Raw genomic sequence first — 13,208 nt, forward strand, 5'->3', positions numbered from 1 at the left:
TAGCAGGTCAGCAAACCAGCATCAGCATCTTGCATTTGGGGTCATCATCCAGCAAAGTAAAAACCGTGCCCATGGAGACATGTGAGCAGGCCACCTATGTGAGGCCCAGCCTCGGGTGGTGTTTTGGGAGCTTCTGCACCGTGAGGGGTATGGACTTGCTCCAGACCCGCTGAACATAATTTCTTTTCAGAGAAACTTCTTTTTTTTTTTTTTTTCGGATCTGGGGACCGAACCCAGGGCCTTGCACTTCCTAGGCAAGCGCTCTACCACTGAGCTAAATCCCCAACCCCATAATTTCTTTTCTAATTGCTATGATCATGTTTGAAGCTCAGGAACAATTTAAACCCAAGCAGTAAGAAAATTACTTTCCTTCCTTCTCTTCAACCTTTGAATCTTCCGCAAATGTGTCCCAGAGGGGAGAATGGGAAAAACCAAACTAAGTGCATTACTGTGAACTTCTTCATCCAGAGCCTTAACTTTTCCTTTCTTCTTGATGAGCTGGATTTTGCAGGCGTTGGCTTCCCAGTCTTTGTCATTGCCTCCGTCAAGTCCCACACCTAAATTAGCAAGAGGTAGGTAGGAAAGCAAGAATTAGACACTGGTTAACAATATCAGTATGAGGGGAAAATAGTAACAATTGAGGTAAATTATATATTCATCTAATTAACTCATTTACCAAGTGACTTTTCTGAAAACCTATTATGTGTTAAGTGACAACTGTTTAGAAGAAAGAAATGCAAATCAGGCTGGGAGCACAGCTGAACCGTAAGAGCTTATTTAGCACGCACAGGGCCGTTCAAACCCAGAAAAAAGGGTCTGAGAAGGGAGGCCGGGACAGAGTTAGGAGCACTCCATCCCTGTCTAACAGCCTTTTGAAAAAGCAGACAGAGAAAGAATAATGGCAATCAAAACTATTAGTTAGACAAGCAACTGCTAGATAAACTATAAGCTGAGGTAAGTGCCACAGGAGACATACAAAAGTGAGGTGCTCACCTCAGGAGGAAAACAGTGACAGTCAGGAAAGCGTCTTCTGAGATTTTACTTAAGTTACTAAGAATGTGAAAAGCTTACTTAGACTGTGAAGGTCATTTCAGGCAAAATAAAACACGACAAGAGCAGTTAGCAAATGCTCTGAAGATGGCAGGGGGGAGGACGGGTTGGTGAGGAAAAAGGAAATTACAGCTAAACAGAGCAAAAATGTAGAAGGCCTGATTTAAACAGAGACAAGTGAGAGGAACAGAAGGGCCTGATGGGATGAGAGAAGGCAGCGGCTGAGGTTCCCTTCTGGGCTCAAAGGAAGTGTGGCATGATTGCTGATGGACACAGAACAGAATGAGGTCTGCAGTGAGGACCACAGTGTACAGCTCAGCTATGAACCTGCAAAGCGCACTGCACCGTGGTCTGCACGGGGAGGTATTTCTAGAAGGCAGCTGGAAACACAGGTCTGCAACTTGGGAAGCACGCAAGCCAAGTGTGGCAGCACATACCTGTAATCCTAGCACTGCAAAGACTGAGGCAGGAGAATGGTAAGTTTGAGGCCAGCATGGTCTACAAAGAAAGACTGTCTCAAAAAATTTAAACAAACGAAATGCCTGGACTGTAAATCACAATGTGGAGTCATCTCATCAGGAAAATACAAAGACAAGAGGGCTAAGCAAACAACCTCAGTGGGAGAAATGGGGGTTTGTGCCTGTAATCTCAGCACTTGGAAGAAAACGTCTGCCTGAGCTATAGAACAAGACCTAATCCCAAATAAATAATAAAAAAATGGGAAAAAAAACCTTAAAGAATATTCCTATTTAAGCAATAGACAAGAGAGAAGAGGCCTTGCTGACGGCAAACCTAATCAGCACCCATGAGAAGCTGTTAGGAAAGCTAAAAATAGAGAATTTAAACACCAAAGAAACAGGACTGAGGGACTGCCCAGTACCCCCTTGTGGCAACCTTGGCTGCCACTCCCAGTGCCTACTGAAAAAGGAAATGAGAAACCAACAGCATATCCTTCTGGGACCTTAGAATTCAGGGGGATTCCAACCACGTGAAAGGCTCCTGTGCCTGGAGTTCATGAAAAAGTTTTTCCTCTGGGATGGACTGCTATGTGTCTGCGCTCTGAGTCATCAGGACTTTACTGGTAGACAACAGTCATGTGGTGCTAGGAATATGAAGTGTATCCTGATAAAACAGGCTTCTTGGAAGCTGGTGCCTGCTTCCCTGCAGACTTCATCCCAAACCCATTCCCTTTCCTGATTTTGCTCTTGCTTCTTCTGCTGTAGTGAAGCAAAGAGCTATGCATGTAACTCTTTGCTGGGGCCCAAGAGTCACTGGGAACCACTGAAAGTGAGTTTCTGGTGAACCCCGACACAGGGAGCTAGAGTCAAACAGACTCTGCCAATCTCCAGCACAAAAAGAAAAATGACTGCGTAGGCTGGGCTGGAGAGATGGCTGAGCGTTTAAGAGCTGTGCATGCAGACACTGGCTAGTTGCGGGCAGCCATGTCAAGCAGCTCACAGTTACGTGTAACTCCAGCACCTGCACTCGTGGATGCAGACACACACACAATTAAAAACACACCTTTCACAAAGGAAGAAGAATTTTACAGTATGGTGTTCTACAAGTTGTTCCCACAAAAATGTCTCATAATTTATGTTTTTATAGTTAACATTTGTTTTGTTTTTTTTGAGATAGTCTCCTATAGCCAAGGCTGGCCCCAAACTAAGGAGGACTTTGAACTTACCTTACTGCCTCTCCCTCCTCAGTGCTGACACCACAGGTCTGAGGCACCAAGCCCAGCTTACACAGTGCTAGGGATGAGCCCAAGGCTTCACGTACACTAACAACTAAGCACTCCCGAGCCCTCAGTAACATTCTCCCTAAGGGAAATCACTGAGAAGCAATATCCACACAAACGATCACACTGTTGAAATGACATTCACAAACCCTCTAGACATAACCAAACAAAGCAAACACAAAGTCAGTCTCCTAAAAATGAATAAAAACACTATTTAGATTCAAGAATCACTCCAAACCCCTTAACATATTTAAAGGAAATACCAGCAGAATCATATCCTCTGTACTCCAATCTCTGAAGGCCTTTGATTAGTGTCTCCAAGATTTCTCGTCTTGTTCGAGGAACATGGTAATTTAAATAAGCAAATATACCTGCAAAAAAAAAAAATTAATGGACAACTCTGATGAATCAAACCTCACATAATTATGTTTAGATATGCAAAAATATAATGCTAGATTTCGCTTTAAAAATAAATAAATAAATAAACCTTCATCTCAACTTATTTAGAGTTCATGTAACTTTTTCAAAATGGAAGTTTTTATAAACATAAAAGATTAACAAAATATGTCAAAATAAGTGAGTTATTTTCAACGAAGCTTGTAAAACTATTTCCTTACCTGCCATTTTGTCAAGTAAATTTTATTTCTTAAAAAGCAAATTTGTGGGCTATATCCTATAAACTATTACATTAAACACACACATTTTCTAGTATTTTAAGTCACAAAATGGTTCCTACAGCTACAGAGCTAAAAGAACTTAATACTTCTACTGTAGTGTTTAGTGGTAAATTTTGTGTTAAAAACAAAACAAAAACTCACAATTCAATTTTTTTTCCTGACCCGAAGACCACATTTGAGTCAAATGCTCTATTATTCAACTATAATCCAATATAATAATTTAATAATAAGAAAATTTGACCTAAATACGTAACTGCCTCAAAATGGCTTGAATCAAGCTCAGATACCACTGCGGAAGAGCACGGACTGTAGGAGCCCGAGGCAAGGCAGGACCAAAGCAAAACAGTCTCTGCTACTGTGCTACTTTCCTGTTCTTCTTTTTCTCCCCCTTTATCTCCCCCTGCTCCCTGTTTTACCTCCTAACACTAGATAGGAGACACAGGATAGAGGAGAGAGAGGAATTAGGAAAATCCCTAAGCTGATTTCTTTCCTTTTGATTTTTTCTTTAACCACAGCTATCACAACCAACCTCCCTAAATCAACCACTATCAACCCTCTGAAAAGTTCCCAGAATTCCAGTGTCACACAATCACAGAAACTATTGATCTGCAGCTGACCGAACCACGCCTCGGCTAGAGCTTGAGGCAAATCATGGTCAGCTGCTGCAGCCAGTCCGAAGCAGCCACACCTGGAACTAAAACAGAGGCACATTCTAATTGTTCCATATTTTAAGGAAACAAAATTCCAGAATTGTTACTACACAGGACCTCTGCACTCACGAACTCACAGTAACTGTGGTTGCCTGTTCTAACATGGAGTAGAAAGGGGTTCTACCCTCACCCTTAACTGAAGAAATGTGGACGACTGGTGGCTGCTGACAATCAGTTGTCTTTAGGGTGTGGCTCCTGGTAGATCTTAGCACCTTCTGCATCCCTAAAGTCTCTCTTTCCCCAGCCCCCTTCCCTATTCCACACTTCCAGGGAAATAATACTGACTGTCAGACATAAGTTAGAAAGTATCTTTGCCATTCTGAGTCTGGTTGACCTCACTCCACAATGTCCTAAAGTTCTTTACCTGTATTTCTGCAAATGACAAGGCTTCACTGTTTTAAACTGAGTTGTATTCCTTTGTACAAACACACACTTTCCTTATCCATTCATCCAATGAAAGGCGCAATTTGTATTTTGTATTGGAAAGTGTTGCAATACACGGGGGGGTGTGGGGTGTGGGGGGGGTGAAACTCTCTCTGGCATCTCAAACACCCACTACTGGAATCGCTGGAGTTGTCACTAGTAGAAAAGTTTTCTTTTTAGCTGGAGATGTGATGTGAATGCAGGTGTGCACATGCCCCTGTGTCTATGTGGAGTCAATGGACTACTCTTGGGGATGGGTACTTTTACTTGAGCCACCCCATTGGCCCCTTTTGAGACAGGATTTCACTATGCAGTCCCAGCACCCACATGGCAGTACAGCCCTAGGGGATCCAAAGCCCTCTTTTGGTCTTCATGGATGCTGGCTGCACAGACATACACGAAGGTAGATCACCCACCCATACATGTAAAATAAACGTTAAATGTTTTTTTAATCAGGACTATTCTTCTACAAACTCAGATCACACCTAAGATGCTCCATTACCATCTAATGTGCTGTTCATGTTAAAATTCACCCTAGTATAAAAAAAGTCCTTTACAGCCGACTGGTTTATTCTAAAATCTAATAAAGGCCCACCTTTCACATCACATTGTTGTTTCTCTTAAGTCTCTTATCCAGAGTGCTCTCCCCTCATCATACCATTTCCCCAAGATAAGCATGGGCCAATGTCCCTCTCACTGCATCCCCTCTGGAGTTGTGTTTAATTGTTCCCATAACCTAACTAATCTGACCCTCCATTCCTTGCATTTGGGGAGGGTAAGTAAAAAGCTCCACTCAGGTTAGAGCTAAAGGCAACAATGGATCAAGAAAGCGCATTCTTAAGGCTTCTGCTGGTGATGCCAGGTTTTCAGTAGAGAAATCAAATCACCCAGTTGTGATGGCTATTCCTGGTTGTCAACTTCACTGTATCTGGAATGAACTATGATCCAGAAATGGAAGGCACAGCTGTGATCCAGATCTTGAGGCTAGAAGACATACACTTTTGACCCAGATCTTGAGGCTTAGTGGCCATGAAAAGCTTAGGCCCGGGCAAGGTAGTACATGTCTTTAATCCCAGGAGACAGAGGCAAGCAGATCTCCGCGTTCAAGGCCTGACAGGGACAGAGCTTAAAGAAAAGCTTTAAGCTTTTCCAGGCACTGTGTGCACACCTTTAATCTGGGCCATACCTCCTGCTGGAAGCCTACATAAGGACAATGGAAGAAGGAAAGGATCTTTCTTCTTCAACTGCTTGCACTTACTTGCCAGCACATTGTTGGAGCCTACTTTTTCAGAATTCCAGCTTATACAGAAAACCAACACCCAGCCTCATGGGACTAAGCAACCACTAGATTCTTGGACTTCCCACTCACAGCTGCCCATTGTTGGGTTAATTGGGACTGCAGACTGTAAGTCATTCCAATAAATTCCCTTAATATATACAGACAGTCCATAAATTCTATGACTCTCAAGAACCCTGGCTAACAAACCAGTACATAACCTTCTGAAGTGTCTCCCGAACAGTGTCCAGGGCTGACAGACCCCACTGATTCGACACACTGATCTAAAGTATGATTACGCATAGCTCCTTTCCTTGTGTTTCCATGACAATGGTGTATCTTCCATACTGGCATCTTTGATTCAATGAACTCAAAAACTTTCCACTCAATAAAGGAAGCACTATTATAGTCAGTAATCATTATCATCATGTTTGGTAAACTGTCCTTTGGAACTACTGACCCAGTTAACCAGGCAGTGGTGGCATATACCTTTAATCCCAACATTTGGGAGGTAGAGGCAGGTGGATCTCTTGACTTTGAGGGCAGCCTGGTCTACAGACTGAATTCCAGGACAGCCAGGGCTACACAAAGAAACCCTGGCTTGAAAAAAAAAAGGAGAAAAGAAAAAGAAGAAGAATGGAAAAGGAAAGAAAGAGCGAAAGAAAATAATCCACCAGTTAGGATTATGATGTCATCTGCTACCTCAAGGGTGGCCAAGAAGAGATGACAAGCAAACACCTGCTCAGGCAGGCAGGGCGAGCGAGGCCACAGACATTCATCCTCACACGGTTGCCTCCTAGAAAGAAGTCACTGCTTCAGTTCATAATTTAAACTTCCCAATATGCAGTCCTGCTTAAAGTGACTACAAGAGCTTAAAAAGCCACCTTTGCAATTGCTGCAGTACTGAAGAGTAGTTATGAGCAGACTTTCTGCCCCAAATTATTGATTCATTTTTGTTAAGTGCCTGAGCCTTCTTATAGGGCCACATCATAATATGTCATATGACATAATATGACATAATATGTAATAGTCACATCATACTTACATGACCACATCTCTCCTGAGATTTGTTTCTTTGTAATGACAATGCTACATTTAAAACTTATATACAACCTTACCATAAATTACACTCAATATTATAATTATGCAGCCACATTCTACATATAAGATCTCTTTTTAAAAAATAATGTACTGAGGGACTGGAGAGATGGCTCAGAGGTGAAGAGCACTTGTCCTCTTGCAGAGGACCTTGATTCTATTCCCAACATCTACATGGTGGTTCACAACCATCCTTAACTTCAGTTCCAGGAAATCCAACGCTCTCTTCTGACCTCTGGGGTACCAGGTGAGCATTTTTAAAAGCATTATCTCAAAAAAAAAAAAAAAGTTCTCAAATCTCAAATCTACTTCTATCTACATTCACTGAAGGTGACCAACACTACCCATGGACTGCCTCCCTTGTTACTAGTCTCTGTATCTCAAGGTAAGAATCCTCCCATTATTGGAACATCCCAGGTCTAACAGAGAGTAACACAAAGCTCTCCTGTGTCTGACGTATTTCAAATTGCCACTGATAGGACTGTGACAACACCTGCAGCCATTATAGCTGCATTCATTTTGTTTCCTCTGACCAGAGAAAAATCCCTTGAAGGCAACTCGCTTGAGTCATCTCTCCAAAGGACAAAGAGTGCCGTCAACCACTTTAGAATACCTTCTGACACTTTCTAGGTACCCGAGAAATAGTTGGAAATTCCCACGCCACAGGAAACAACACTAAGTTTTGCTCAATGCTAGAAAAGGTAAAAGGTCTCCTAATTAAAAGCTGAAAAAAATGAATCAAACAAAGTTACTAGGTTTAAAGGTTTCTAGAACCTTTAGTCTTCCTAATATTGGGTCTCTGGGAGCAGATTATCACAGACTAGTATTACAAACCCTTCCCATCTTCTCTTGCTCATTTCTATTAACCCTGACACCTATTAATCTTTCTCTAACTTTCTCTACAGGAAATGTGTATGAAACAGTTAATTCCCCTCAGATTCTTTACAGCCAGTATGACTTCTAAAGAGCTTAAACAGCGCTTTTATGAATCACCCTAGCAGCCAGTCTCAGCATCCCTCAATAACCTTCAGGAAAGTGTCTCAGAAAACAAAAAAATAATTTTAAAAAAGGCAAGAATCACTAGTTTAAAAAAAAAAACAATCAAAAACAGACATCTAATTCTCTGGGAAATATATAATACTATAAAGTGTTACTGAGTTCTAGGACAGCCAGGACTACACAGAGAAACCCTGTCTCAAAAAACAAAAACAGAAATGCCTCAAATTCTGTGTGCTAACATTTTTATTTGCCTATCCGTCATAATCAGGGAAACTCAGTTTAATCCTATCTTGCATTAGGAACCACTATGACTAACAGTTCCTCCCTCTTTATCTGAGCCTTCCGGAACTACATCCGACTTTTTTCTTTTTTGTTTTATAGTATACAACTACTTTTCTTCCTGGAACAAGATGAGGAAATAACCTGCAACCAGAATGTCAGGTACTTGACTAATTATACAACTCATCACGCCAACACAGTTTAACTAGCTAGGTGTGGTGACAGCACTTGGAAGGATCACAAGGTTATTCCCAGCTACAAGGTGAGTTCAAAGCCAACCCAGGAAGAGTGAGAGTCAGTCTCACGAGTAAAAGAGAAAACAGTTAACTACCAAATACAGCACACTAGTAATTAACCAGCTTGATAATTCACTACTTACAACTTGAAACTAATGTATGTATGTTTTGCAAAACCAGTCTACTAAATAGTAAAAGTATAATTGATTATGAAGTCAACTCTAATCCCATAACTCCAACACAAGTGTTTCTATTTTGATGTTTAGAATCTAGAATCTCTAAGTTTAAACCTGCTCTTCTTTTTCCGAAGGCGAAACGATTGAACCCGGGAAAAACACGCACTGGGGACAACCTACCTCTTGCTGCATTCTTACAAGTAAAAGACTACAAAGAATGTTTCTCACACAGCTTCAAGTCTTACAATACCTCTCTTTAAAATGTGTTCTTTCTTGGGAACCAGGCATGGTGGCTCATGCCTAGAATCTTAGCACTCATTAGGCTGAAGGAGAACTGAGAACTGTGATCTAGGCTACCTTGAGGAACAACATGAGACACTATCTCTAAAAAATGCTCTAGTGGTCACTGTCAAATTCTAAAAGGAAAGGTAAGACTGCTAATGGCTCATTCCCATTTTAGAGTATTATTAGCAATATCACATATAAATCTCACGGTATCTTTTAATAACACTTTTAGATAAATTTTGGGGGGGCGGGGGGGTTGAGACAGAGTTTCTCTGTGTAACTACTCTGGCTGTGCTGGAACCAGGTTTGACTAAAAAAAAAAAAAAAAAACTACTGAGCTCCTTGTGCCTCTGCCTCCTAAGTGCTAGAATTAAAGGCATGCATCACCGCCCAGTTGACTAATAATCCTTAAAATATGGAATAAATTAACTTGAGTATTTCTTATATATACATTTCGAAAGTGTTAAGACAAACATCCCTTCCCCCTCCCTTCTTTATGGGTGTTCCCTCCCCATCCTCCCCCATTGCCGCCCTCCCCCAACAGTCTAGTTCACTGGGGTTCAGTCTTAGCAGGACCCAGGGCTTCCCCTTCCACTGGTGAAGAGCCTACTTTTTAATGGTTGTGATAAAGATATGTTAAACAGATACATATGCATGATGTGTGATCTCTAGCCAGGACTGCTGCTGTCTCTTCTAACAAGATCAGCTCTGAGCCCACTTCACCAAGTAACTGATTTAGTAATGGTTCCTGTTGAGAGACTTAAGAGTGGCAGGAAGTTATGAGTGGTATCACTGTCAGAGCATTGGCTTGAGTTCTCCTAGGCCTGCCTAAAATAAAGTGACTAGAATTAAGTATTTTTAAGACTGCAAGATAAGTAAATTCAAGCCAGGAGTGGTCATTCATATTTAGAAGCATAACACTTGGGAGGCGGAGACAGGGCAATGGGAGTAACAGGTCAACCTGGGCTACCAAGTGGAACCCAGTTACAAAGACACACAATAAAAGTGGGGAGAGGGGGAGATAGATAAGAAAGACTGGGGGTGTGGCTAAGGGACACACTCACTCAGCAAGCTGCCTTTATGACTTTAACCCCCAGTACCACACAGTATGTTCACAGGTTGCCTCACTCACCTGGTGGACCTTCCCTAGGCATCCCTCCACACCTCCTTGGTCCGCACTTTGAGCCCCACACCTCTTCTAATGTAGGCATTTATCTATCCTTTGAGTTCTATGCAAAGGTGCCCCTTGAGCGCTCTGATACCCTCCCTGACCCACCCACCCCCAACCCCCAACCCTTTAAGTAGCCTCTGACTCCTGAGACCCCCACGATCTCCTCTGCGGGGCCCCTCCTCTCAAGCACACTAGCTCCGGCCGCCCCCTCAATCTAGGAATCCCCATCTCCGAGTCCCTACCCTACGGACAGTCTTTCTCCCCAGAGACCCTCTCCTCCAGATCCCGGCTCCCCTCAGGGCCCTCAACCTCCTCAGGATGCATGTCCCACAGGCCACGTCTCTCTTCAGGACCCCCGCCCCAAGGCCGAGCGACTGACACGCGCCGTCCACCTCTGGCTTCACTGCGCGGGCCCTGCGGCCACCGCACAGCCCCATCGCTGCCCTTACCACACATGATGTTGGTCGCTGGCGAGGGACGAGCTGTCGGGCGCGCGAGAGCTTCGGAAGCGAGGATGAGCTCGGGCCGGGTGGCGGCGATGAGATGGACTCCGGGATGCGATAGCTCAGACCAGACTGCCGGACTCGCTGCTCCGCTCTCAACTGCCGCCCCGCCCCCCCCCCCGGCCACGCGCGCCGCCCCGGCTCTCCCATTGGGCCGCGTCCGAGCCGCTCACGCGCAGGTCTAGCCCCTGCCACGCGCAGACGCAGAGCTGCGGGCAGTGACGACGTGGCAGGGTCTGGACTAGCATCCGCTTCAGGTTCCTGGAGCCGCCGGCTGAGGGCGAGCCGTGCCCGGGAGGGAAGGAAGGGAATGTTTACACAACAGTTTGTGTCTTTCCTCTGAAAGGGAAGGAAAAGGAGGGAGACAGAGAGAAAGCCTGGGAAGCAGAAAGGAGAGCCTGGAACAGACGCGTCATCGTACAGAACCACGGTGGCCGGAACTGCGCTGGTGGCGCAGAGGTGCGCGAGTCTGCAGGCCGCCCTCTGGCAGCCATTCCGGTGGCGACCTGAGCTGTAGGCAAGGTGCTCGGCGCCCCACTCCCTGCCTTCCTCACTGTTTGCCTAGAGTGGTCCCAGCACTGCGCCTGCGTTCTACCCGCCATCGCTCGTTCCTTGAATGAACTCTCCATTAAGAAAAGAGATGTGTTCCGGAGAAGTTGGTGGAGTGTTTCCTTTAGGAAATAGTACCTTGGAGCAAATGTAGCTGGTTATCAGCCCTCTCTTGATAGCCCTAAAGGAAATAAATGGTCCCCTCAGAAGCTGGTGTGCATTCTCAGCCAGAACCCTCTTTCCTACCCTTTAAGCATTCAAGGCTGCACGCCTGGGTTATTCTGCAGAGTCCCACAACCCTGCTACTTTGGATCTCCCCAAGACGGTTTTAACATATTCTTTGATCTGTCTCATACAATAATAGGCTTCTGTATTGAAGTTATTTTTTCCTCTCCCCACTAAACTATAAGTTCCTTTTGATGGAGTGAGGTTTTTTTTTTTTTAATAGCCATCACCTGCCTAGTCGTAGCGGCAGCAAATCAAAACTGTTCTGGTGGCTGGAAAGAGTGTTAAAAGCCATACTCCTAGAATTGTTGCCAGCTGGTTGTAGGTGCGAGGAAGCAAAGTCTTCTCAGTTTTTCATCACCTACCTCAAAATGCAATCAAGTATTTCTCATCTAAAAACTCTTCGTTATTCCAAGCCATTAAGCACAGCCCTAGAATACCTTGGCAGAGCTAACAGAGTGGACTGTTTATTAAGCTGCAGCTCATTTCTTAGTTCAAGAATGGACCCCAGGATAGAGGACATGTTAGTCTAAAGACCCTCCACTGGGAGATGACTTGAAGGATACTGCACTTGAAGGATACTGGTGTGGTTCTGGTGCCTCGCATCCCTTGTTTGCAGGCAGCAAACCTGTTGATGCCACAAAGAAAATGGCAGGAGTACCAGCGAAGTGTTTGAGCTACAGTAATCCGTTCAGCTTTGTCTACCGACTCACTGTTCTTATCCCTCTCCATTCTGCTGCTGTCTGGGTAGGTACTCAGCACTAGCTGAAAGGCAACTTTAAAGGCCAATGTTCTCCAGCCCAGCCTTGAACAAGCTCACTAAACCACCACACAAAGAGTGCTTTGTAACCATGTGCCAGCTGAGACACTGCCCCTCCTCTATGTAGAGCTCTGCCTTCTCTGGGCCTGTAAAAATAAACCCAGAGGAGAAAATAAATGGTGTGTGAAGGAAAAAGGCCACCTGAGTCTAATGTGAACATCTGAGAACACAGGAAAGGTTTTTTTTCTCCTAACTAGTAACACTAAACAAATTTAAGAAAGGAGGGTCTCGGGGCTGGGGATTTAGCTCAGTGGTAGAGCGCTTACCTAGGAAGCGCAAGGCCCTGGGTTCGGTCCCCAGCTCCGAAAAAAAAAGAACCAAAAAAAAAAAAAAAAAAAAAAGAAAAGGAGGGTCTCTGTCTTAATTAGGGTTTCTATTGCTCCAACAAAATACCATGACCAAAAAGCAAGATGCCTACATGTATGTCTATGCTTAGGGATGGCACTGAATCCCCAGAAGCTGGAACTACAGATGGTTGGGAGCCACCATGCAGGTTCTAGGAATCGAAGCTAGTGTTCTTAGCCACTGAGCCTTCAGCCCATAACTCTGCTCTTGAGAAATACCTTGTCACCTCCTACTGGGATCACTCACAGGCCCCTAAGCACACAGCTCTTTCCCCAACATGAACCAGGTGTCCCCTGGCTCACTGAGCTGTGATGTCTGGCAAGTGTGACAGCATTTGTTGTCCCATGAAATCAGACTCAAGCAGCCCCATCAGCACAAAGTCACATGAAGAAGTAGGCTGTACACCTATGTCGTCCCCAGTAGAACTGCACCACCTTCTCTCACTCAGCCTGAACCTACCATAGGGGAAGTAGACCGAGCAAATGAAGAAGACTGGCTTACACTTGGTTCCTTCTAACAAGCAAACCCCACCCCCAAGTAGATACACCCAGCAAGACAAACCCTTCCTGATGTGCCCCGGAAGAACAGTGGTCAAGAGAAATTCTCCCAGGAAGCAGTACTTGGGGCCTTTCATGGGCTACAGTCAAT

At 44.4% G+C, this 13,208-nt stretch overlaps 1 protein-coding gene across 1 annotated transcript in view; it reads right to left on the reverse strand.

Annotated features, from left to right (window-relative positions):
* The window catches only part of Gfpt1 (glutamine--fructose-6-phosphate transaminase 1), a 45,769-nt gene extending 35,037 nt beyond the window's left edge, over window positions 1-10,732 (reverse strand). Inside the window, exons 1-3 of the mRNA XM_032906155.1 lie at window positions 10,568-10,732; window positions 3,052-3,159; window positions 450-557 (exon numbers count right to left, since the gene is read on the reverse strand). Of these exons, the coding sequence (XP_032762046.1) occupies window positions 450-557; window positions 3,052-3,159; window positions 10,568-10,574 (223 nt within the window). The 5' untranslated portion in view covers window positions 10,575-10,732. The remainder of the gene's footprint in view (window positions 1-449; window positions 558-3,051; window positions 3,160-10,567) is intronic.
* Between the last annotated feature and the right edge of the window lie 2,476 nt (window positions 10,733-13,208).

Source organism: Rattus rattus, chromosome 6 (assembly GCF_011064425.1).
Source record: "Rattus rattus isolate New Zealand chromosome 6, Rrattus_CSIRO_v1, whole genome shotgun sequence".
NCBI lineage: Eukaryota > Metazoa > Chordata > Mammalia > Rodentia > Muridae > Rattus > Rattus rattus.